The 27,569-nt window shown below is 39.8% G+C and overlaps 1 protein-coding gene across 1 annotated transcript in view; it reads right to left on the bottom strand.

Moving 5' to 3' along the window:
- Positions 1–13,963, bottom strand: part of LOC124265250 (fibropellin-1-like) — a 31,097-nt gene extending 17,134 nt beyond the window's left edge. The window contains exons 1-5 of the mRNA XM_046700039.1: positions 12,763–13,963; positions 8,292–8,405; positions 5,756–5,833; positions 3,627–3,737; positions 210–320 (exon numbers count right to left, since the gene is read on the bottom strand). Of these exons, the coding sequence (XP_046555995.1) occupies positions 210–320; positions 3,627–3,737; positions 5,756–5,833; positions 8,292–8,405; positions 12,763–13,963 (1,615 nt within the window). The remainder of the gene's footprint in view (positions 1–209; positions 321–3,626; positions 3,738–5,755; positions 5,834–8,291; positions 8,406–12,762) is intronic.
- Between the last annotated feature and the right edge of the window lie 13,606 nt (positions 13,964–27,569).

Genomic DNA, 27,569 nt, shown 5'->3' with positions numbered 1-27,569 from the left:
TATAAAAGTTTGATGCCATCCATAACAGTCTCTTGCACTTAGTGAGACATTTTCAGGAACCAATACATGCCATGTAAAATATTCGTGCTATACTAGTAAATCATCTCCGTACACCCGCCTGGGAAGCACGGTGTCCATACAGACGGAGTCAGAAATAACGGGGAGTTACGGCGTATAAAACATGTGTGATACACGGGTGGACTTCTCACCTGTGCTGCAGTTCCAGTCTGTATACCCAGGGTCACAGTCACAGGTGTAGTTGTTGACGTGGTCGACACAGGTACCGTTGACACATGGCTTCGTTACACACTCGTCGATATCTGCAAACGGGTACATCGTGATTTAACACAAAATGGCTATGATGATTTGATTATTAGTGTGTTACACATTCTTTCCTACCATGTACGTTAGGTTCATGTTTCGCACTGTAAGGTATATTTTGTGTGGAAATTATTCAGATGAATATGCACGCAGATGTATCACTTTACAATGTATCTATCATTACTAAACCTACTGTAGATGTTCCAGCTCCTGTGATATTTATTTGCATTACCACTATTTATACTCGTGTCAGAAGTAACTTATTCAACGTTAAAACTCGCACCTTTCTCAGGGTATTTTCAGTTAAATATATAAGTAGGATGTACATCAGTCAGATGCGTTAGACATTAGCAGCAGTCATGTGTGTTTTTAAACACGGGCGTCTTCAACAATCATCCCAATATAAGATACAATTACGCAAAGAAACACCCCTATTTTAACATTATGTCTTAACTCCCAGAGTGTCAGAAGGGCTGTGTTCCTAGAGGTGAACCCGGGCAGCCTCCCAGTGTCAGCCAAATGTTTGAGACGTACCAAGTGACGCTCTCTACCTGTTCTTATCGCTACCGTGCACGTGGTTAAAACCACATGGAGGATTGGGAAACGCTGTCATGTCACTTAAGACACTGTTTTTGTGCCAACCCCAGACATCCACTAATGACGTGTTGCGCAGTGTCATTATATTGATAACATACGGTCAATATTTATTTCTAATGCAAAATCAAATTATTTTTAATATTGACGGTTTCGAGTGGTTATTGACTGTTGTTACTTCCCAGGCTACCATGCTATGCATGGTTACGTTCCTTCTCAGCACTCTGCAGGTAAACTTGACCCAATAGTCGCTCAGACTGCCTCGACTTGAAAACCCACCTGTGCCAATTTCGTATTGTCATTGCTGACTTTCATTTCTCTACAGAACCATACGACATTCCGAATATGTCGTGGTTCCTTGGACCCGTGAAGATCCGGTTAGAATTGATCTTCAGTTACCCAAGCTGTCGTAAGAGGCGACTAACGGGATCGGGTGGTCAGGCTCGCTGACTTGGTTGACACATGTCATCGTATCCCAATTGCGTAGATCCATGTTGCTGTTGATCACTGGAATGTCTGGTCCAGACTCGATTATTAACAGACCGCCACCATAGAGCTGGAATATTGCTGAGTGCGGTGTAAAACTAAACTCACTCACTCACCCGTCCTTGGCTCCTTTAGGAAAACTGTGTAAATCTTTCATCTGCCACAGCAGGGTTATAAGGATATATTAGTGTACAGGAGCACAGTACACAATCACATTGTCATGGAGGGCCTTCACGTTACACAAACTACACCAACGCATGATGCCAGGAACATATTTTTGCGTGAGGGTGTCATTATCCTGAATTTGTTCTTTCATCCAATCAATAACACAACAAACCACAGGTGCAGTATATGGTTTGATGGCTTTGCTTCATTGCGATTCTGAACTCTGACTTTATACAGGCTTTCTAGAGGTTTACGTTCTGTATCCCTTAATATATATAATTGATATTCCATGAGATCGTCAGTGACTCCTCCTCCAAGTAATGATTCTCCCCTGAGGAGTCTCCTCTATTGTTTATTGCAATGTAGTGACTCATAAGATACTCAAAGTAGGAGATGGTTAAGGGAACATAATCAGTTCGTATGGATTCCTTCTTTCCACTGTTGACAAAGAAGGCCAACTGCTTGTTATAGGTTATAGGTCTGTATGAGCTAAAGCAGTCTAATAATATACACTGACTCCTTTGTTGCTTTGTAATGTAGCTAATGACTGACTTCAATGCAGTTTACTTGAAACGAGAAACCATCACAGATTGCATCCAGCCTTATGATTTAAGAGAGGAAGTAATCTGTACTACGCAGGAATAAACGTCAACAAAACTTCAACGCTCGAGAATCACGTGTCCCCATTGTCTTTCAAAACGGATTTCCTTGGGCAAACAAGTCAGCATTGAGATGCAAATTGTAGGAGTGAATCAATGAAAGGCAGTTACAATAGGTGAGCATGTCCTGCACTGTCGACAGTAGAAGCCATTGGATAATAGTGTTTGTTGCCAAATGCATGACAGTTCTACTTCCGATGGGTTGGAAAGATAACCAGAGATCACAGCATCGTCCTTCAAATCCCGTGACGCGATAGCGCATTTAGCGGTGTTGTAGTAACAAAAGGACATGCATTGTTTAAAAATGTGCAAACATTTCTCTCTCGCGATTGCTCCACGACTTACTTAGTACAGTGTACACTCGGCTCTGAGAAATATGGACTAAGTCCCTGACTCAATCCTGAGGTATCAAGCAGTTTAGTTATTTACATTAACATTGGAACATGTCACTGTTTCATTTGTCAAGTGATACAAGAAATATGTATACTATCAACTAGTATTTGGATAGAAATCAATGCAAGTCTGTCTGGGCGAATACAAGAGATGGCGTGTACAATATGAAAAGCCAAACAGGGTTTTTATTATGATCATAACTTGCACATATAAGAGGTAATGTATTTATGGGTATATGTTTTCTGCCTGAAAATAAATCTTTTCGATACTCATATCTTTTAGAAATAAATATAACGTACGTCGCGTTTTGTTTCACGTAATACCTCAATAACATCCGTTGCGTAAAACATAATATTTTTATCGCTGATTTTTCCTATTCTTGGATCTTACATGTGTTTTCCATGAGACAGATCAATATATCAGAACCTTTGTCAATAGATCCTGTCACAACAAATGAGAAACAAAATCATTTATTAGAAAGACCTCTTTGGTATGGTTCCGTCACTCCCCCTAACGTCAATAGTCTCAAGTCGCTGAGAAGCATAGAGAAGTTGGAAAAAAGCAATGAAATACTTGAAATTTCTTTTGCATTTTGAACAACGTTTCAAGGCTACTTCTTCATCATTCGACTGATGGTAGGGGATGATGTAAGACTTCGTTACAGGCACTACAAACGTTGCTGTCTATTCACGTTCCTTGTCTACCTTAAATGTCTTATTCATTAATCAGTGATACGTTTTCAAAAGCTTCTGAATTCTGTATAACAGGATGCTTTAATTTTAGTAAAATATATGTGTGAAGCGAAAGTCATTCCAGATTGATCACTAATAAAACAACCGTCGGTCCATAATCTGCAGACACATCGGTGGGCCGGAAAGCGGGGAGATGTGTCCATCTGGGTTTTACAGAATGTATAACCTGTGTGATGTAGGGGTGGACAACCCCGGGAAAACATGGTGGCAACATTACAAGGGACGAGATTACCGTGGTGAGTGCAGGACGTCTCACCTGTGCTGCAATTCCAGTCTGTGTACCCAGGTTCACAGGTACAGGTGTAGTTGTTGACGTGGTCGACACAGGTACCGTTGACACATGGGTTTGTGGCACAGTCGTCGATATCTACAAACAGTTGCATTATGAATTAACCAAAACGTATCTGTATGCTTTGGTTTTAGTGTATGTTTATGCCCATATCAAAACACGTTATATTCACTGGCCTTTGGATTGCTGACATCTAGATACATATTAATTAAGAGATGCCGTTCATATAGATACTGTCCTTTTTACATCGTGTTTAATACATACCCAAGGTTCGGCCCCTGGCTTGGAGTAACAATATAGCTAGGGTGAATAACCATTCTGAGGCAAACGTCTTTAATTTGCCCTTTCTACTGAAACTGGTGAGTGAGTGAGTGAGTGAGTTAATATTTAACGTCACATCGGCAATATCTCAGCCATATCGTGACGAAAACAATTTATATAATACAAAAAAGAAAACATTGTGAAGAGTTAAACCTGTCGACGATGGACAGTAAAAATACTAGATTATCACAGACATAAACATAAAACTAGCATGTAAAACTAAAACAGTGTAATTAAAGAAGACAATACAATATAAAACACGGGCTATAGATCGCCAGCATCTGAAGGTAGATCACCATACTAGGAACCATGGGGACTTACATTACTTTTGCTACCTGCATGGAGCCATCCCTTCAGCCGGTGGCGTTTGTAGGATACTTTAGCCGAAATTAGAAGAACTAAAATACTACGTTTAAAAAATTGGTACGTGAAAATTTTACTTTGAAAGTTTTTGGGACTTACGTACCCTCTCAGGAGGACAATAATTTTACGCTTCTTCAACCCCCTTTGAGGATACAGCCACTAACAATCTAAGTTGATAATCTGAACTACCAATTATAAAACTGTATCTATTTGCAAAACATATATCAAAATTCATTTAACAAATCTATCTCTTTTAAAAAATCAATGATTAAATGATAATTAACTTTATTAAAAAGGTCCTTTACTGTTTTGATATTGAAATATTTATCCCTTATGATGGCTACTGAAACTGGAAGCTGAGACAAGCGAACAGTTTAAACATTGATGGCTAACGTATTGATCTTACTGGCAAAACAGATAGTCTCTAAATACCATTTGCTAAGGGGAATATTAGTGCATAAAACAAAGTTAAATGAGTGCACTACACTCTCAATAGACATATGATACTTAATTTGGGTTGCGCGGACCTAAGAAGGATGTGGGTATTAGTCACGTTGTGTGTACATCCTTTGTCCCATCTATCAAATCCTCAAGATGTTTGTTTATGATCCTCGTATTTCTCCTCATAAATAGTCCCAATCTTGAAATATTCGTATTTCAAGTCGTCCTATAGTTTGGTACAATGACTACGCGCATGCAGAATGTTTCTGCATTCGGAATTTGTACACAGTGTAACAAACAAGATGACAACAGTTAGAGTTACTGATATTTTGTGGTGTAATGTTTTGATACAATGATAAGTTAAGGTTGATTTATAATCACACATTACTTAGAATACACATGTATTATGTATGATGAACCGGGACAAACGTGAAGAAGACTTATTCATTTCAGACTTATTCTTTTTTACGAAGGTTAGGTTACTGTCACCACTAAACCTAATTCTGACGATGTTGTAATCGACAATTATACTCAAGTTTCTTCTGCTCTGTTGTTTCAATGTTTTTATCAGATTATAGCGTAAAAGGTTTTGAATGAATGAATGAATGTATGAATGAATGAATGAATGAATATTGCTTTACGCCGCATTAGCAATATTCCAGATATTCGCAGCGAAAAGGGTTTTGAACATTTAGCATTCCAAGGCAGCGGTACAATAACACAGCCTATTTCAAACGGTTTCTAGAATTGAATAACTTATGTGCCAAAGAATAATTTTATTTGAAGAACGAGAAGAAGAAGAAGAAGAAGAAGAAGAAGAAGAAGAATAGGACGATACTATAAGAGGCAGTGTTATACGCTGCTCAAGAATGTTCAGCTGTTAAACATTGTCTATATACATGCAGTGTGGGGCAAAGAGGTGAATATTACCATGACACGTGTATCAGCAATATCTACTGTCAAGATCTTACCTGTCTCGCAGAAGCTGCCAGTGTATCCAGCAGTACAGTTACAGGTGTAATTGCCCACCTGATCCTCACAGCTGCCGTTTTACAGCTGTTGTTGGCGCAATCATCCAGGATGTCTGTAAGAACGGAGCATCATTACATGTATATCTGATTGATGACGATGAGTTAAACGCCGCCTATTTCCCGGTGTGTCAGAAGAATGTGGGAGAAAGCCCGAGGTGATACAGAACACTAACGTGAACCACGTGACGTGAACCACTTTGATGCAAGTTAAGAGCAGGACATTGATGCTAAAATCACTTGAAGCATAATCGTGTCGAACCGGGATTCGATATATTTATCATTAGCTTCTGGCTTAGCCAAAAGACGCAACTACGTACAGCGATTTTCCCGTCAGACGCCTGGACAACCCATGCCCTCTCCCTTCCCCACATTGAGCCTGAACACCTAACGTACATTCATCCTGGTCATGATGTACATGAACATGCATGTGAGTGCAGTCGAATACAAGTTTATTTTGCAGGAATGAACCATAGCCGTTTCTGCACTATGCATTTCTTGGGTTATCATTTATACAAAGGACAGGCGACACGTAAATAAGAACGACAAAACCTGATCTACAGGAAACATCTGCCAACAGCAGAGTCGATCGTACAATGTCGACTGTATCATGAGCATTTGGTTATCAGTTACTTTGAGAAACTCTATTTTGTACACTCAAGAATATGTCTTGAACAGTTGAAATGTGTACTATCTAACACAAACACTTTCTGTATTGGTACAATGTATTTTTTGTAGTGAGCACAAGTGTATGGATGTTGAGAAAGATAAAATCAATAAGATACATTATTAATGATATGTCACAAATAATTATGTTTTCCCCTTTGTGAGACCCAAACACATAAATATATCGACATTTTTTAACAACGGCTTATTCTATCTTCTGAAGAAAAATGTTCTAAACATGCCTGTGTTTACACAAACCAAACCAGTGGAGGGTACCTTGGTACCATTAAACATCGTCTCTATACCAAAAACACCTGCTCATACAGTGAATACTGGTGTTTCAATCCCGATCATATTATGATAACTTATCTCTGACCAAGTCGTCCAAAATTAACTGTTATCTCACGCCAAGTCATCAAATTGTAATTGTTATCTCAGATCAAATTATCCCATCTGAGCTGATGTTCGAGACCAAGTCATCTCATGATAACTGTTAACCGAGTTATCTCCGCTCAACCCCCATATAAGAATATATCATCTCAGACCCCGTCTTGTGACAACTGATTTATTAAACCCAGTCATCTCCTGATAAGTGCCATCTCGATGCACCCCTTTAATCTCATAAATCATTCCTGTTTGGATATGCAGCAACTCAAATTGACATGCAGAAAATACCTTGTACTATATTCTGCTTATTGTCTTCAAAGGCTTCCTAAATAATTTGGATAATTTTGGCACATTTCCTAAATTGTGCTGGGCGGTGGGGTAGCCTAGTATATAAAGCGTTCGCTCTTCACGCCGAAGACCCGGGTTCGATTCCCATATGAGTACAAGGTGTGAAGCGTTTTTTCTGGTGTCCTCCGCCGTGATATTGCTAAAAGCGGCGTAAAACCATATTTACTCACTCACTCAATTGTGGAGAGGAAAACACGACTAATTATGTTCTTTTCTTATTAAAATCAAATACGATACGAGAGCAAATACGATGCTGGACCAGGCTCTTTATTTCAATGTCATTTGTCAGGCATTTAGTTTTATGGATAACAGATCTATGCTTCAAGTGACGGGGCAAATTTGACAATGTGTTCTAATCTTTTGGCAGCAAAAATGATTGATCCTGATGATTTCAAGTAACCCGTGACCAAGAAACGATCATTATTACCCACGTTGTCAACGTGAGATTCTAACGATTTGATTGGATAACCGATGACCTCTCATTTTAGGTCACGTTGTGACGGAACTACATGACAAACACGTGAATTCCTTCATTCTACAACTTATATGCATTGTGGGAATGTAAATATTGCGAACGTTGCCGTATCGCTGTGTAATTGTGAGTTGAACTGAGACATCCGTCGAAAAACATAAACGCAATGTGTCCACCAGTGCTGTTAGCCGAGTGAAGCAATTGAAAACCAAGAAAGGGATGCTACGGAGTAGTTTACTGTACGAGGCTGTACGAGGCGATGACAACTGACATGCATCGTGACGTCGGTTACCAAGGGGACAGACGAAAATGGCGTAGTGACGTCAGTACAGTGAGACATAATGCAAAAGTGAACTACAGAACAAAATTCTTCCGCAACCTCTTTATGAAACCGGTTTCAGTTTGAAACCATAACAATAACAAAAATATTTTGTCAATTTAATATATGTAAGACGTGGGTAATAAATAAAATACCACACTCGGCCTCATTACATACGAATTATACGAAACTCGTGACCTTCCTATGGTTTCTGACCTCGCTTTCGCTCGGTCACTCGTTTCCGAGTGTAGTATTCTCTATATACGTTATTATTATTTCAGCCTTACCCGTCTCACAGTGAGCTCCTCCCGATCCATTGACACAGTCACACTGGTACAGGGTCGTCAGGTCAGTACAGCTACTGGAGTACTGGCATCGGTCCACCGTGCAGCCGCCTGAAGCTTGAATATATACAACTCAATTACACATTCAAGTTCTTTAATGTTTATCTACAGTCACGTGTGTAACTGGTTGCACACATATATCCAAGAAAAGGCCAACTGAGATGCACCCCTGTGAAATATCCAGAGGTTTCAGTAGCTCACCTAACCCGAGCCAAGTTATTTTGATGCTTGACCTAATCTATATAGTATCTATCGTTTCATGACCTGACACATATAGTTTCTATCTTTTCGTGACCTGACACATGTGTTGTTTTTATTGTTTCATGACCCAGATACTTGTAGTTTCTATTGTTTCATGACCTAACACATGGTGTTTCTATAGTTTCATGACCCGACACATGGTGTTTCTATAGTTTCATGACCTGACACATGGTGTTTCTTTTGTTTCATGACCCGACACATGGTGTTTCTATAGTTTCATGACCCGACACATGGTGTTTCTATAGTTTCATGACCCGACACATGGTGTTTCTATAGTTTCATGACCTGACACATGGTGTTTCTATAGTTTCGTGACCTGACACATGGTGTTTCTATAGTTTCGTTACCTGACACATGGTGTTTCTATAGTTTCGTTACCTGACACATGTTGTTTCTATTTTTTCATGACCCGACACATGTTGTTTCTATTGTTTCATGACCTGACACATGTTGTTTCTATAGTTTCATGACCTGACACATGGTGTTTCTATTAGTTTCGTTACCTGACACATGTTGTTTCTATAGTTTCATGACCTGACACATGTTGTTTCTATAGTTTCGTTACCTGACACATGGTGTTTCTATAGTTTCGTAGTTTGTCATTTGGCAGTGTTGTTCATGGTTTATTGTACAAGTAACATTGTGTGTGATTAATCATACTCTGGATACTCTGTGATTGGCCCTGTCTTCCAAGTTGGAATACTGTCACTGAGAGGTGAATATTACCACCATTGTCTTGATTACTATAATCACTGCTCCTGTGTTATATTACCTCGGAATGTGTGTTGCCACTCAATGTTGTACTGCCATCGTGATAGCTTTGTGTGGATTTTGTTTCAGTTTATAAAATTAGTTAATTACAGCACAGTTTATGTTTGTTTGTTGGTTTCGCACCTGATTCTTTTACGACCTGATTCCCGGTTATTGTTTTAGTTTAAGCATGGGCAGCAACACGTCGCAGCTTCTGGATATAACATATAGTTTCTATACTTTCGACATATTTTCAGGATTCGACTATTAGCCAACAATGACTGCACACTGACTTCAACTCGTGACATTAAAAGTCAGTATCTGTTGTAAAGGAAACTAATAGTTGTTTCAGGTGTCTTTTCAAGCTTTGCATTGCACTGTGGGTTTAACATGAACAAAATAGGAACACTACCATGAAGTTTATTCCTTTTTTTGGTTGCAACTGTGAGTTTTGTATAAAATCCCATGTGTTTCACATTATTAAATATACACTGCTTTAATAATACTCTTATACAAGATATGAACAATCCAAACAGACAGGAGCGATAACCGCTGATAACCATGACTTGGGATATTTGAATTCAAATATATCATTGTGCGGTGTCGTATTTATCTTTGTATTGTTTGGACCGCCTCCGTGGTGTAGTGGTTTGAGCGTCCGCCCGGAGAGCGGGCGGTCGCGGTTTCGATCCCTGACCGTGTCATACCAAAAGACGTTAAAATACGGTACTTGTTGGCGCTGCCTGGCGCTCGGCATTAATGGGTACAACAAGGACTGGTCGGCTCGGAGTCAGTATAATGTGTCTGAGTGGGATATTCATGCTTCACTGCGGCATGGTATCTCAGTGGGCTAGCACTAAAACCATCTTCAGTCTGGGCTAGTACAAGCAGCCGCACATACACATACATATGAGCGAAATATTCTCAAGCACGACGTAAAACCCAATTTCACCTCACCTTGTATTGTTATATTCATTTATGTATTTATATTCAATGTACTTATCACTGATAAGATAATGCCAACATAGAGACGGTCATGTGACAGAGGTGTAACAACTAAACCTGTGGTACACTCTCTGCAGTGTCGATACGGCCTGTCTAGGCAGAAATAATGGGTTATCGACGCAGCTCGGATGGTAGGAAATTAGAGTTATATTAGAGTTAATATGTCGTCTAATCGTCTTTTGACAATGTTATGCGGAATTGATGGATGTTTAATGAATGAATTGACTTTGACATTTTGGTGTGTGATATGGTCTAGGTTATCTGTTGTAACACGGCACATTACCTTACCCTGTATGAACCTGCGTCCCCACGGGGTATGATATGAATATAGCGTATAATGTCTAACTGATATACCATCACAAGGAGCACTGTATCCAGTATCACAGGATCGGCAAAGGCACGGAGCTGTGGATGGTATGTCAAATTATTCTTCGTTCTTTAACGTTTGCAGCTCCATGAAACCAACGAGCACGGGTGAGGTGTCTCACAAATCTAGAAACAATCGAACTTACGGTCATCAGCGCCTGGTACGCCCAAGGGACGCAACTCAGCCAAGGGCTTTGGATGATGTGAGCATCCATATTTGTCATATGTATGGTATAAATACAATACCATGTACTTCCATCAACTGGCTTCCATCAACCTACTTAATCCTGTATACTATCTGTGTTATCAGCCTCTTCTGTTGTATAAACAACTCATGTTCGCCTCATCCTTCATCTATTGTCCAAACATCTCATGTATATATATCACCCAAAATTACTTCTCATGTATCACTTGCTTGACAACGACGTTAGAGTCTATGTCGAAACGTCGCCTATACAGAATAAAGAAGTTGTATATCCATAAAAATAGTCCTTATCCTTCATCTACCCAACTTCTAGAATGCCAATCAAAGAAGCGGTCAGCAAATAGAATAGCATATGACGTGATGGACTAGCTGTTGCACTTACTGTTGTAACACTGGTATTCAAAGTATCCTGACGCACACGTGCAAGGATACGGAGTCCCGTCTGAACACACCGCTGATGCTGGACATGTCGTTTTGTCTGGAAGATAACGAACAACAGAATCCTTTCCAAGTAAAATATGGAACGTAACATACAAAATAATTGGGTCAGAGTTGCACGTTTTCCTAAAAGCTGAAACCTTACTTTGAATTGCCATTTGTTTATATGATTGTTTGGTTTGTTGTTTTAACGCCGCACTCAGCAATATTCCAGCTATATGGCGGCGGTATGTAAATAATCGATACTGGACCAGACAATTCAGTGATCAATAACATGAGCATCGATCTACGCAACTGGGATACGATGAAATGTGTCCACCAAACCAGCGAGGCTGACCACCCGATCCCGTTAGTTGCCTTTTACGACAGGCATGGGTTACTGAAGATCAATTCTAACCCGGATCTTCACGGGTTGAACCCTTTACAAGTAAAACATGGAACTTATAATACAAAGTAACTGAGTCAGGGTTGCAGGGTTTCTAAAATACTAAAACCTTACTTTAAATAACCTCCTTCCCATATGAGGACAGCGTGCAGTTAGTGCTTGTTGATATTGACTTCGGGAAAACGTATGGAACGTTACAAGCAATTTCTTTTCTCTTACAGAAACATATATCATGATAGGTTCAGCAATAGAAAGATGGTATAAATCATATTTCACCTTAAATAATGTAACTGGATATTTCAATATTCTTTTTCACTTGTCGACATGAAATGTTGTACAATGATTATTATATTTCCAATGCGAGCCAAACGTCTTGCATGATCAGCGCCTAATGTCAACTGTATCTGTTCATTGTGTGTTTAGGATATAGGTATATGTGACTTATACTCAAAATACCAATGTATGGAAATATAGTATAAATCTACTCTGCAAGTGGCCTGACATCCATGAGCAGTTATACCCGTTCTTTTTCGCCCGTTTTCCCGAGAGTTTCAATGGTCAAAGATATTTTCGTCTAAATTGTACATCCCACTTTGTGATTACGCAATTTATGCAAATATACAGAATTGGATGATAAGTTTCTGTGACTGGATGTCATATATTTATGACTTCAATCATTGGCTTGTCTGGTCCAGACTGGATTATGTACAAACCGCAGTCTGACGTCAGACAAGACACAGTGACATTATGAGGCAGTGTTATACGTTGCGTTACAATGTTTCCACTGTTATACAATATAATACATTGTGCCTGTAGACTCGTCCGGGAGTTTCCACTACGTATAACTCTGCCTCTCACCGATATGTGAAAACGTTTACTCTCAAATATCATCAGTTTCTGCAGCTAATACATGTATATGTATTCAGCTTAATAAATAGTTACCAACGATCATTCGGGTATATAGAGGCAACTACTCCGAACGTCGATACTGTGACAGTACTTACCTACGTCATTTGTTAGATTTAATCCGGCCGGGTGGGTAAACACACACTGAGTGTCAGAAAACGGAAACACGTACATCATGGCTCCAAATGGAACATCATCCACGTGGGTCAGGCGGTAAAATCCTGGTGTTGTCAACTCCACTGATGCCTCAGAGAAACAGCTTCCTTTAATTACCTTAAATTGGGGAAATATCTGTGGACGTATTCCGAGAACCTTGTCAGTTGGAACAATGACTGTTATATACACCTTCTTCAGGTCATATGTAGCATGAAGAACAGGTTTTCCGATGTCATAAGAGCTGGAGTATAAACTGGTCGGTGGAACGAGTGCCAGTGATGGTGTTTTTATAGCTATCTGAACAACCATGACGGGCTTGTCGGCTTCAATGTACACTGGACCTGTGGTGGAGTCAACAGTTATGTCATGAGACTCCCGTTCACCCACAGAGAAGGATATATTACTGATATTACTGACGTACGGGGAGCGGACGGAGGTTGACGCTACTGATCCAACAACTCTGTATATAGCCCCACCAGTAATGGATGGTGGTACTGGCAAGTAATAGCTTCTTCCAAATGATTTTACAGGCAGTAACATTTCTTGCATGCCATCTTTAATGAAAGTGGTGTACTTCATATTATGTCCACTAATCACAGCTACAGGTTTATCACTGGTGATCAGTGTTCCAGTAATGTCCTCGGCACAGTAGGCACCAACAGTCTGATACCTGTTGAGTGTAAACGTTCTGCTCTCCCCATTGAAGAATGTTCCATTGCCACACCCACCTGCCATAAGGGGTCCTTGTATCTTAAGACTGATGTTCACCTGGGTATTATCCTCCGTAGCGACGACGAGGAAAGCAGTTTGTGTTGTCTTAGTGTAAGGAAGTAGAATCTGATCTCCAGTGTGATTATCAATGTGTGTTACTACGATATATTCCGTCGATAATGTCTCGGTCGGTAAGGCAAGGTATCCATCTCCTCTATTAACAAGTACATGATAACAGAACAGGGTTATATCCTCAGTGGATGAAAAGTAGAATGACATGTCAGTCACCTCAAGGTTGGCTTGGTAATAAAAACTTTCATTAACTTTGTACTTGTATTCTTCCATGGCTTGGATGTGTAAATCTTCCGAAATACCGAATCCACTCTCAACGTGAACAGTGGCGTTCACCTCACACAGAATCACAAAGAACATGTTGGAAAGTTTCCACGTTGGTATGGTTGTTCAAAGAACGCTGCAACGAATCGTCGTCCCTTTGGCATCGCTGAAACACCTGCACACAAGAAGACAGTATGAAGGACATGCAGAATATGTATATTGATGCAGTTTATGTGTGAGTGAGTTGGATCTTACACAGCGTGTAGCAATATTCCAGCAACATCACGGCGGGGGAACCAGAAATGGGCTTCACACATTGTACGTATGTGGGGAATCGAACCCGGGTCTTCGGCGTGACGAGCGAACCATGTATATCATTACCTGCTTCAAAACTTCGACAGCTCATTACCAGTTATTGTAAGAGAGCCGTCATAAGGTTTTTCGGAGGTTTTTTAAGCACGACTTATATGACATCGACCTATGAATAATCAAGGCTGGATCACTCACTTGTTTATGCAAATTGTGTGAGCGACAGGTGCTTTCGGTAGATCAGGACAGACGGACATCATTTGTTATCATCATTAACTTGCAGTGATCCATTCATATACTCCCCCATGAAAGAAACATACGGAAGAAAATATTTGCATCTCTGTATAAAATATTACTGAACAGAAGCTAATTTCTGTTAATATTATACTTTACATGATCAAAGCTGTAGTGTCTGTTGATACATCTGACTGATATTATCCTGTCGAAACAATTCCCGCTGAGGTTCGATAACGGGGAACAGGTGGCGTTGGATAATTAATCTCGGTAACGAAATGCAGTGAAATTTCCTTAGAGGCGCACAGGGTGGATTTAGCGGATGAAGAACAAACTCATATCAGTGCCTCTCCGAATATGTCCACTTCGTTAGTGTTAGAACAAAACGTTAATTTCGACGACTGTATGCACGGGTTGCCCATCTCGATATCACCGTAAAACGAGATTCATCACTGAAACAAACTCTCACCAGCTCCATACTCGAATGTTCACTCAACATTGGCCGCGTAATCGTCGTGGCGGCATATCGAAAATGACTTTCAGGCCGAGCAACAGTACAAAGTTTATCGAAAGCATATCCAACACCCCTACCGTTAGTTCCTCTTCATGCGAAATGAATACATATTTTATTCCAAGCTCTTTCGTGACAATTTCAAAATTGCTTTTTGAAAGTCAATACGTGCGTTTGGACTATGTAATATTTGCGGCAAAAGTAAGTTTATGAAACATATTATCCGTTACAGAGGAAACTGTCGCCATTCTTGGTGCAAAGCTGCTTCCAACTCAGGCTGATTTTGAAGAGGTGGTACACGTGCATGTATCCATCGCCCGATAAATCCAAAATGTGCCCAAGGGTTTTTCAGATCTGGACACTTTGCAGGCTGTGTGTCGCTGCGCGAGAACGGTGTGATCTAGCGTTGCCATCCATAAATACCGGTCTGTAGCAAGAAGATGATTGTCAAAATGGGGGACAACAAGTGGATCCAGCACTTGCTGGATATATTGATCACCGTATTCTCACCAAGTTTACAGTCATGAGAGACACATCCCCAAACCATAACGGAACCTCCAGCAAAGGCAACATCTGGTTTTAGTTGGAAACATCTGGTTGAATGTTACGTGAAGAGGAATTGGCTTTCATCAGACCAATACATTCTTCGCTAAGTCCTCAGATTCAAGCGTTGCCGTGGTAAACACTAAACCAAACGAGCTTCATGCCGATGATCGCTCTGTAGAGTACGTTCCTTCTAGAGTTGTACACGGCTACCCTTAGGCGATCCCGGAATGTTCTCGTAGAGACCCTGCGAAATGGTAACCAGGGCTGCTTCAGGACAGTGCTTGTCGCGAATGGTTGTCCTCGAGTGAGCCTCACTAGTGACCTGTCTTCCCGATCTGACGCCACCATAGCTCGTACAGAACGTGAGCGATCCTTCACTGCATTGGTTTCCTATACTTTCTGACCAAACGACTGACAACTGTGCTGTGGACAGTGTGCGAAATAGTTTCCAAATTTTGCTAGCCAGTCGGGATAGCTATGCCTGAAAGTTACTAGCCCACAAAATAATTCACTAGCCCGAAATCTGAATGTAGAAACTAAGCAAAAGATTACAAAAGTAGATGAGAATAAGATATTGTCGGCATGACACGGGTTTCATCATGAAGCTGCTAATATGATGGACATTTTTATCAGGCCGTAATCTTGTATGATGTAAAAGTGTATTATAACTTAACAAGTCGAGAGCGATATTTTACAAAATGACCCCATGAAAATTCATTAGCTAGTGGGGCCAGTGACTGTGGAGATTTACTGGCCCGACTGGATTTTTACTAGCCACGGCCTAGCGGGCTGGTGGCTATTTCGGACACAGGCTGTGGACATTCATTACCCGACCAATTGCTAAAGGACATATCGGAGTTACATATACCAATAGTTCGCCATGTGGCAGAAAGATGATTGAATATTGCAGCTCAAGCAGGTTTTAAATACCAACATGTGGCACGTGTTCAATTCCTCCACAGGGTGTGTTTGGACACGAGCACTAATTTAAAAAAATTACACTACTATTGTACATATCATCACACCAAAGCTGAACTTGAATATATACTCTCCCAAAAAAAGAAACGCATCATGAAAATAGCAATTTCATGTAGCAATGAATTAAAACGTGATTCATTTTACAAAAGGTTTTGCTCTGTTTATGAGTCCTATGGTGTTTATGTTTTGAAACATCACAACAAAACGCACCATCCGTAAAATACCCGTATTTAACAGCATGATTTTCAATTTCGGCGTGTAGTGTCACAGAATACACAGTTGGGGATCAGATAGTCTCAATGATGGGTATAAAAGGTTGATCGCTGTCTGTCGATTATTCACTGTATTTGGAATATTGTTGACGAACGCAAAATGCCATGTCTAAGTGAAGCCAACCGTCATATCGCCATTGGTTTGCTTGAAGCTGGCCAGTCTCAACGTGCAGTTGGCCGACGCATGAATGTTCACCAAAGCACCATTTCACGGCTCTGGGAGAGATATCGCCGGCAGAATGCGGTAGCAGATGCCCCTCGTAGTGGGCGACCTCGAGCGACCACTGCGGCGCAGGATCGCTACATCCGGGTACATCACCTGCGTCATCGAACAGCTACGGCGACCAGTACCGCTCGACAAATACCTGGATTGAGGAGGCTTTCTGCACAGACCGTCAGGAACAGGTTGAGAGAGGCTGGTTTATGTGCCAGAAGACCTTATTTTGGCCCTGTGCTTACGACAACAACATCGTCGACATCGAGTTCAATGGTGCACCAACGTTCAGGCCTGGAACCTACCGAATTGGCGTAGAATCTGGTTCAGTGATGAATCACGATCGCCAGAGATGGAGTTGTGCTACATCTGCTACCGCATTCTGCCGGCGATATCTCTCCCAGAGCCGTGAAATGGTGCTTTGGTGAACATTCATGCGTCGGGCCAACTGCACGTTGAGACTGGCCAGCTTCAAGCAAACCAATGGCGATATGACGGTTGGCTTCACTTAGACGTGGCATTTTGCGTTCGTCAACAATATTCCAAATACAGTGAATAATCGACAGACAGCGATCAACCTTTTATACCCATCATTGAGACTATCTGATCCCCAACTTTCACGTGCATTGCATGTGAATTGTGTATTCTGTGACACTACACGCCGAAATTGAAAATCATGCTGTTAAATACGGGTATTTTACGGATGGTGCGTTTTGTTGTGATGTTTCAAAACATAAACACCATAGGACTCATAAACAGAGCAAAACCTTTTGTAAAATGAATCACGTTTTAATTCATTGCTACATGAAATTGCTATTTTCATGATGCGTTTCTTTTTTGGGAGAGTATATAATCATGAATGATTATGAATTATTCTATCTTATATTTAATGTGCCTTGGGGAACTGACCTTGTATATGCAGACAAGCAGCAGTTCACCCAACCCTTCATAGTACCGAATGATTAAAGGGTGATAAGTAATCGGGTCTCGACCAGATAAACCAAAGACCGAAAGCAGGAGCAATGATGCACGGCATTGAGGCACATTGAGGTGCAAACAGCAGCGTCATGGATACGAGCCACCCGATCCTCTTTTGTCAGCGCGTCAGACAAATATGAATCAACGAGGTAAAGCAACGATTTCAATACTAGCATCCTTCTACCAGCTATAACCCCCAAGTAATTTCATGTAAAACCCTACGATATTCCAGGTGAATAATCTTTTCATGTATTAATTACAGCCACATCGACTATTGCACTATGTTTTCATATGGAATATCACCGAAGAACACCATAGTTAACACGTTATGTTAATGATCCTTCGGTTCGTAATATTATGTACGTATGTTTATCCACGTTTACGTTTGAAGTAGTGATACTATTTTGTTTGTTGTTTAACGCCAGTTATATGGCGGCGGACTGTGAATAATCGAGTTTGGACCAGACAATCCAGTGGTCAACAGAATGAGCATCGATCTACGCAATTGGGATACGATTACATGTGTCCCTGTCCACCCGATCCCGTTAGTCGCCTCTTACGACAAGCACGGGTTACTGAAGATCAATTCTCATCCGGATCTTCACGGTTATGAAGAAGAAATATTAGTAAATGCATATGGTGCATACTTGAAAAACATATTGTTAGCAATACTTGTCAGTTTGTCCTTTACAAAAGCATTAAATTCGTTAATATTATTTTTCACATCAGCTTGTATCATACCAAAATTACAAATCATAACAAGTCTGGGATTTGAACCCACGATCATCCGATTCTATAACGACGCAAGGGACGCAACTGCAAAGTGAACTGTGGACCCTTGAACGCCTGGCCAAACTTGCAAGCCAGATGGACATCTTAAATAACGCCTTCCCTCCTTTTCTGGAACAGTGCTTCAATCATAGTCACATACTGTTTGACCATGACCATCAAAGAGTTGTTCTGCAAACGTTACAATACGACCATCAAACACATGCAAACTAAGTTGTTGAGAACAGAAGACTCTGCAATGTGTCGATTAACAGTGTCTAAAGAACAAGCGCTGCGTACTGGGACCTGCATGCCACTCACTCGTGATGTAAATTGTAAATTATATATGTTTGCAGAAGTATACCTCGGGCACAGTTAATTATTTAAGAACACAAACCCACGAAGCAAAACTTATAGTTCAGGAATAGATTCTTTGAAATTACAAATCACGTTTACGCTCATGGTTTCGTTATTAAGAATATTTTATCTTACATATTTTAGTAGGCAAGACAACAGAACTCGACACAGAGTGTATTATTACATCATCAGACCGTCATCATCCACTGAACTGCCAACGACGGTCATCAACGGTATCGATCTCTAATTTCCGAAGATAGTCATAATCGTTCAACCCGTTGTGATGCACATGTAATATTTAAAGCACGTTATGCTGTCTGAACCTTTTAGTCCAATAAATGATCATCATGCCTCTGTGTCGTATGATGAACAATGGCTATCTGAAAACATTGTGGAGATCGATGACATAAATACGTCATGGTTGCTACGTGTATCGAAGGAAATGTGCCTTGGACACAATAGTATCGCCATCGCAATGACAGTGCCAACTGGATTTCTGAATACATCCACTGAAGTTGCACAAATGCATGTTACTTTTTTAGACTGCTAAAAATATACTGACAGTCTCGGGACTACGAAAGGAAAAGCAAAGTGTTATTCTCCAAACAGGACGGTGGGGTAGCCTAGTGGTTAATGCGTTCACTCGTCACGACGAAGACCCGGGTTTGATTCTCGACATGGTCACAATGTGAAGCCAATTTCCGGTGTCCTCCGGCGTGATATTGCCGGAATATTGCTAAATGCGGAGTAAAACTAAACTCACTTACTCACTCGCTATTCTGAAAATCAGCTGTGTACACTAATCATATTTACAAAACAATGTATTTGACATTCATCATTCTACCATCTTAGCAACAACTGCACAACCATTTTCGTTTTTCTCGCCCGCTGTCATCGAAATCGTTGACTAGGCTGTTGTTTCAGTACAAGATATTCCGGAGTTTTGATATAAGATCTTTCTGGTATTTCTAGCATTTAGCCATGTCAGTTTTGAGCAAAACCTGTTCGATGGCTGTGGTATATGCACTAATCTTCCAACAAGATTTCGGTCAATCTTCACAGCATTGTTCACTTTCATCGGGAATAGGAATCTGGACATACTTGTTACATGCAGGGATAGGAGGCTTTGATTAATTAAATCAAATGTAATGTACTTTTTTATTTAAAATGTTTAATTAGTTTTTTATGCTTTGTGTATTTCATTATCGTGAAAAAACAACATGTGTGAATGATATTGTATTTGAATTACATACTTGTTTAAACGATTTAAGTCGTAAATGACAAAATTTATGACAAAATTGAGGAAAATGACGAATGAACATAATGAATTGGAATAAGAAGTTCTGGATTTCGCCGTCTCTCTGCCCATACAGGCACTATATGGTTGTAATATATGGAGAGATATCGATGAGTGAGTCAAATGCGCCACCAAATCTGTGCCTTCGACATACCCAATCAACATATTCGAGCGTATAGGATACAGGTCCATTCTGTCAAAAATTTGAAACTTATGGAAACCATTAATCCAATTCTTCACTTAGAGGTTCATGATCAATTTCAAATGTAGTTTGCTTCGACAGCCATGTGTAAACTGTTGTACTTCAGTTAGTGAGTAAATTAATATTTAGCGTCACATCGGCAATATTGCAGCCATATCGTGACGAGAGCAATTTATATCAATACTCAAATCAATAAAATTAAAACGTAAAAACCTGCCATCGAAGGACAGTAAAAATACTAGATTATCACAGCTCTTAATTTAAAACTAGTACGCTATCATAAAAATATATCACTATAAACAACAGTACAATATAAAAACGGGCAAAAGATCACCAGCAACTGAAGGTTGATCACAATACTAGGAACCATGGGGATGTTGTACTTCAGAACAGACCAGAACGTGTATTACGCTCAGGGCGGGATACTCGGCATTAGAGGCAAACATTTACAGTCAAGTGTACATAGAATGGCGGGATGGTTTACATGGAGGATTACACAGTTTTCATGATGGTATTACAGAATATACATAGTTTTCTTAAAACACTAGTTCGTTTACAGTTAAACAATTCGTAAAAATATAAACAAATTGGGTTTTTAACATTGATGTTTTCCGATGATGTTTGAATAAAGGGCAGTGAAATATGTTATGAAATTCATCGCCAACATAACACATGTCACAGAGGCTACACATTCTTTCATGGGTGGAATTTTGTACCACCTACCTACTTCTATAGGTAAACGATGGTAGGAAGTTCTGAACAAGTGAAATTTAACCAAGGAGAAAGGGATATATGTCAAATGACGAGTTCCGCTTTGAATACGCGAAAAGTGGCACCTTAATAAGAATTCGAAATCTCTGCGCGCCATGTTTGAGTTGCTATATCATGTAACCTTAAGGAGATAATAGATTTAATTTCATTGGGAAAGACAGCTTCTTGACTTAGCTATAGCCAGTTTAATTAAAAACGGTTCAACAGATTGTATACAGTTTGGGTTGCTATTGCTTATTCAGGTTCATTGAGAACATCCATCTTGAAATTGGGGGTAACATATTCAGGCAAGAAAGAGGCATCAATTGAGCTCCTATTCTTCTTGATTTATTTTGTACGAGTATTGATCGGAATTTATGCTCGGGTTGGCAAAGTCGAAGAAATAGAATCAGGAAAAGAAGCTCAACTTAAGCTTGGAGTTCAGCGATGATCTGATGTTGTTCGGCTGTATTATCGAGGTTACAAAGTCCAGGGCCGCAGTAAAGATTTGAAAAGGTTTGACGAAAAGTCGTCTCTCTGGTTTGACGAAAAGTAGTCTCTCTCGAACATTTCCAAAAGTAACGCTTCTGTATTGAAATATTGTTCACTCTAACTTGTTTCAGTGGCATTTAGAAGTTGGTGTGATGAACAACGAGGAGGGTTCTATGGATAAACAACTTCTTTAATATAATATGAGCGACGTTTCGGTGTAGCTACTTACACCGGTGTAGAACCCTCCTCGTTGTTCATTGTTCACTGTGTTTGACTTTTACAATATATTCTCGTGTTGTTGTTTTTGTGTTGTCCTACCTTTGCATGTGTATGAGACGGGTGACCTGGTGGAGGGTGCGTAAACAACTGCCATCATCATAATGGGACAGTGATCATAAACGCATGCTCATTATATACTCGGAATCGTACAATCGACTCTGCTTTTAACAGAGATTTCTTATTAAAATGTTTTGGTGCTTTTAATTACAAGAGGATGTAATATGGTAATATACAGGAATTCATGCATCAATATTTCAACGCATCCTGATGTGTCATCGGAACAACAAGTGTGTTAAAAATGCACAAGATGTTGATCGATTGCAAAACCGTGGGACTCTACGGCACAATGCATCTGTAACAGCCGGTAGGAGGCATGGTGTCAATCGATACGCGTGTTTGACAAGTGTCTGACATCAGTGACCACTAGTCAAGTTGATATTCGGCTTAGAATTGGTCTTCATCAACAAATGCTTGTCGTAAGAGGCAACTAAGGAGTTGTTGATGCACATCATTGTATACCAGCTCGATGCTCATGACATCCATCACTGGGACAGATGAGACAATCACAGAAAAGTGTTAAATGACAAACATCACTACCTACACTGTGGATAGTTCCTGATAGTATCAGGGATTTTGTTCCTGACAGAGACAAGACTTTTTACAGACTGCAGTAGTGGCGCTGAAATCTTGCTGACACGCATACATTTACGCTGTTGCAACCACAGACCACACACCAATGTGATAATCCTAGTGTCCGTTACAGATGATGAAATAAGCATTGAACTATACTGAAACCCGAGTAAGAAGGAATCCCCTTTTAAAGATCTGCGACGCGTGTATATAAAACTAACATAAGATAATACTTTAGTACCCAAGTTGGTACAAAGTTCAAATTTCAGTTCAGAGCATCAGCATATGTTTAAAATGAACAATTGAATAGTTAAATACAACGTACGAGTAAAACTATGCCTGGTCTTGAGTGATTACAATAAATGAAATAAGCACAACGTTTAACATGTATAAAAAACCAAACGATTTAAGGGTTAAGCATGTTAATACTAATGGGTACAAACGTTTGTTTGGCGCGACTGGTTTTAATATTGGTACTTGTGAACGGCGGTCCGATCTGAAAAGGACATATACTCATGTCAATGATGGTTGTCACCCCCTTCAATTTTTTTAATTGGAGAGGGGGTGTGGGGTGGGTGTGTGAGGTGTGTGGGGGGTTGGGGAGGGGAGGTGACAACCATTATTGTCATGAGTATATTTACAGTTAAGCTCACGGGAAAAGTTGGACAGGGATACTCTGACTTAAACAAGGTAACTTAAAAAAGCCAAAAATGTACAAGGTACTGGCTACGAAAAACAGCCATATAATACATTTTGTTCTGCTGTTAATACTCTGGAATTGCATTACGTCACGACAGATCAGATGACGTCATATGGTTATGAGATAAGAGACCACTGGACAGAGTTAAAATCTGTTCTGATACCATCTGCGAAAAACACACATGTCTCACGAAACGCGGTACGTATGCTTACACAGTAGTGAAAGGTTCCTGTGATTTCCACGATTCTCTACCACACTGCATTACACTAACCCCAAAACTGGAGCCTCTTAGACACTGTCCACTCACATTTGAGGTACCAAGGTGTCAAGGTGCATGAGATTACTTCTTGATCGACCTTCTTGCCCCCGTAGAACACGAGAATGTCCATTCTAGTCTTCCCTCCGTGTGTCTTCAGTCTTTTGCACACATACACAGTAGTATAATCTTACTAAATGTGGTTTCAAATTGTATAGTTACCTTTACTTACATATTGGAATTACATGACGTGAAATATGGAGTGTGTGTACTCACCTGCCAAGGACAGCAGAAGGACCCAGAGCAACTTCATCTGGAAGAACATATTTCGTTTCGTTTAATATCAGTCCAAGGAATATAAACATTGATAACGTACTCTTTAAAACGATTTGAGATCATGACTCAGACGTATGGAGAAACCAACATGAAAGCACGATGATGTACATTCCTATCGTGAGCGAGTAAAACACTGGACGTCCCCTACTCACCAACATGCAGCATCCTTGCAGCCTGGGACCACTGATGCTTTCCATAACTATGTCCAAGCCTGGGACCACTGATGCTTTCCGTGGATTCTAACTATCCACTACCTGCATCACTTTGGTCTATCCGTGGGTTTCATCAAAGTGGTAACTATCCACTACCAGCATTAGTTTGGTCTATCCGTGGGTTTCATCAAAGTGGTAACTATCCACTACCTGCATCACTTTGGTCTATCTGTGGATTTCATCAAAGTGGTAACTATCCACTACCCGCATTAGTTTGGTCTATCCGTGGGTTTCATCAAAGTGGTAACTATCCACTACCTGCATCACGTCGCCCATCTGTGGCTTTCATCAAAGTGGTTATCCCCACATCAAAGTGGTAACTATCCACTACCCGCATTAGTTTGGTCTATCCGTGGGTTTCATCAAAGTGGTAACTATCCACAACCCGCATCACGTCGCCCACCCGTTACTTTCACCAAAGTGGCAACTACTTGAATCCCTTTGGACTAGCCTTAGATGTCACCTACTAGATGTCACCTAAATGTGCTAACTTTCCACTCCTTGAATCACTTTGGCATCTCCGTTGCTTTCACCAAAGTGATAACTTTCCACTCCTTGAATCACTTTGGTCTATCCGTGGGTTTCACTAAGTGCTAACTGTCCACTACCTGCATCACTATGGTCTATTACCAAAGGAATAAACACCCAGAACTGATGCACGTTGTGCTTTCCCCCAGCAAATATTTACCTGTCTAATGGAAGGCTGAGAGTGTCTGGATAACACGGAGACACTGTAATCGCGAAACCAACACGCTGTACCCATTTGTCGGAACCTGAATTATCCAGTGGTAGTCCTACGTATAAATAACAAACACCTACTTTAAAATCCATGTTCTGTCAATGGTTTTAAAGCACTAATCAATGGCATTTCGATTTTCATGAGCCCAGCAGCTTGGCACGATGACATAAATAAAGAGGTGTCGATTGTGTATTTTCAAGGGTCTATTAATAGAAATAGTCAGTCGCTTCCATTGACAGAGAGTCCTTTGGGAAGGTCTGCTACTTCCCTATACTGAAATAGTATTATCATTTTGAAAGGACTCACCGGCCATTGTAAAACGATTGGACTGAATAGTATTATTGCGTATAGTATTACGATATAATACAATTTTGATCTTTCATTATCTTTGAAGGATATGATGATCCCAAAGACCATTACGCAATAATATAATTCAAAATGTTCAAAGACCTTAACATGTTACAAACAGCAACGATAAATGTTATATATAAATATATATATATATATAGTTAATGTTGATGTGTAACTAATACGTTAGTGTAGATGAACACATGTATTCCATAGATTATAACATTGTCATCAAGCTAGCCACGCCGTTATGATCTGCAACGGAATGGTTTCGCTATGGTAGTGTGGATAAAAGCCCCCAGGATAAAATAACCTTGGGACAAAACCCCCACCATGTACGACAAAAACCACAAAAGCCTAAAATGAATAATGAAGATTGTTTATCATTCAAATATTTTATTTAGCCGACATCACATATATTATGAGCACCAGAACAAACTGGGTCCATCACAATCTGACCACTAACCATCAACACAACCTGATGTTATGTCCCACACCGACCAGAAAGTCTTCAATGGAGATCTTAGCATCTCTTCGATCGGAATACCTCCATGCTGGAATGCTACTGCCTGCTTAGTTTATGGAGCATATATTTATGCCAGTTGTAATATGATTTCGAATTCGATTCTTTATTCAGTAAAGACTTGGACTATATGCCCCTCGTCATCATTTTACACTGTATACAGGATAGAATATGGTTATCCATTGAAATATACATAATTTATTTTACATTTACAAAAGGAGGCTGGACAAAACATTATGGTACTTACATGCATAACTTAATGTATTTACATAATTTTGCAATACTATCTTTGGATGGGTTTGTTAATAATTGTAAAAATTTCAACATACTTGGTTTCTTCCAAAAATAAGGTTTAATAAGCTGTTTTCGATGTACAGTATGTTTTGGGCAAATTAAAACGAAATGGTATTCATCTTCAATTACATTTACATCATTTTCTTTACAGTAGATACAGTATATTTTCTCCCTATCAATATGTTCACAACGCCCAGTTTCATGTTTTGATTATGACACGAAATTCGTAACATAGTTAAATACCGAACAGTGTTTGGATGTAAAACATCTAAGTATAATTCATATCCAAATTCACATTTGATATTACTGTATAGCCATAATTTACTAGTTGAAGTAATGTCATGATACCATTTCTGAATAAAACAATCAATTAAACGTTGCTTAAAAAGACAATAAAACGTACTAGCGTCAACACATCCTGGGTCGCACCAAACATATCCAAAAACCATTGATAAATAGAACATTTTTAACATTGAACACCCAGTTTTTGACGCCATTATTACACTGTGATAACAATAATTCATAGGTTAATTTAAGCAGTTGGATGTAGTTTGCAGTTTGAAGTAGTATTTTACAACCCTTAAATATCTATTAATATACAAAGGAAAACGACCTAGTTCACCATATACAGCCATATTAGTAACATTGGAATGAACTTTAAGGACATTTTACAAAATTTTAAATGTACACGTTCAATTTCAATTGCGTTTTGCAAACCCAAACTTCACAACCATAGTGCATAGTATACCCTTGTGTCATGTAAGTTCGATCACTTAAGAACTGTCGCTGAATTTTCAAAGTTATATTCACATAATCTTATTTTCAAATCTCTTACCTCTAAACTTGTTTATTTATGTTAAACATTTCCAAAATCCATGTATTTTTACTGTTTTTCACAATCGCGGCATGGCCGCCCTTTCACTGTCAACACAAGTGACCCAGAAAGCTATGTCACACAAGTTCGATCATATGATTGGCTGGCTTGTCGCGTAAACAGGATGACTTGTATGGACGATCTCTTGTGTCAAATTCAGAGTTAGAGCAGTCCCATGTGATTCTGTGGTATTTATGTCCATGAAACGTTCATTTTATGTTTCAGTACTTCAAAAAACGATGAAAAGTCACAAATATTCAGCTTATATAGAAATATTATGCAGGGAATTATTCTTCAGGCTCATCGTGACGGGCATCAAACCTCAGAATGTCGACAAACACCACGAACTGGCTTGCAGAAACGTAAATGTGTTCTGTGCTGACATGTAGGGTGGGTACATTGTGCCCAGGTTGTATTTATCAATGAGGCAATAGCTCGAACATCATCAGGTACAAATTGACGGAAATTCTCAAAAAGCATTAAGTTTTCTATAAGAAATGGCCCTTACTTGTTTCCAAAGTTTTAAATTTTGACAAGGATATCACGTGTCTGGACATGTCACAATTAGACCAGCAACGTAAACAAACAGAAGACAGGTGTACT

Source organism: Haliotis rubra, unplaced genomic scaffold (assembly GCF_003918875.1).
Source record: "Haliotis rubra isolate DU_JTF1 unplaced genomic scaffold, ASM391887v1 Scf121, whole genome shotgun sequence".
Classification (NCBI taxonomy): Eukaryota; Metazoa; Mollusca; class Gastropoda; order Lepetellida; family Haliotidae; genus Haliotis; species Haliotis rubra.
The sequence above is the reverse complement of the archived record's forward strand: the minus strand, read 5'-3'. Positions and strand labels throughout refer to the sequence as shown.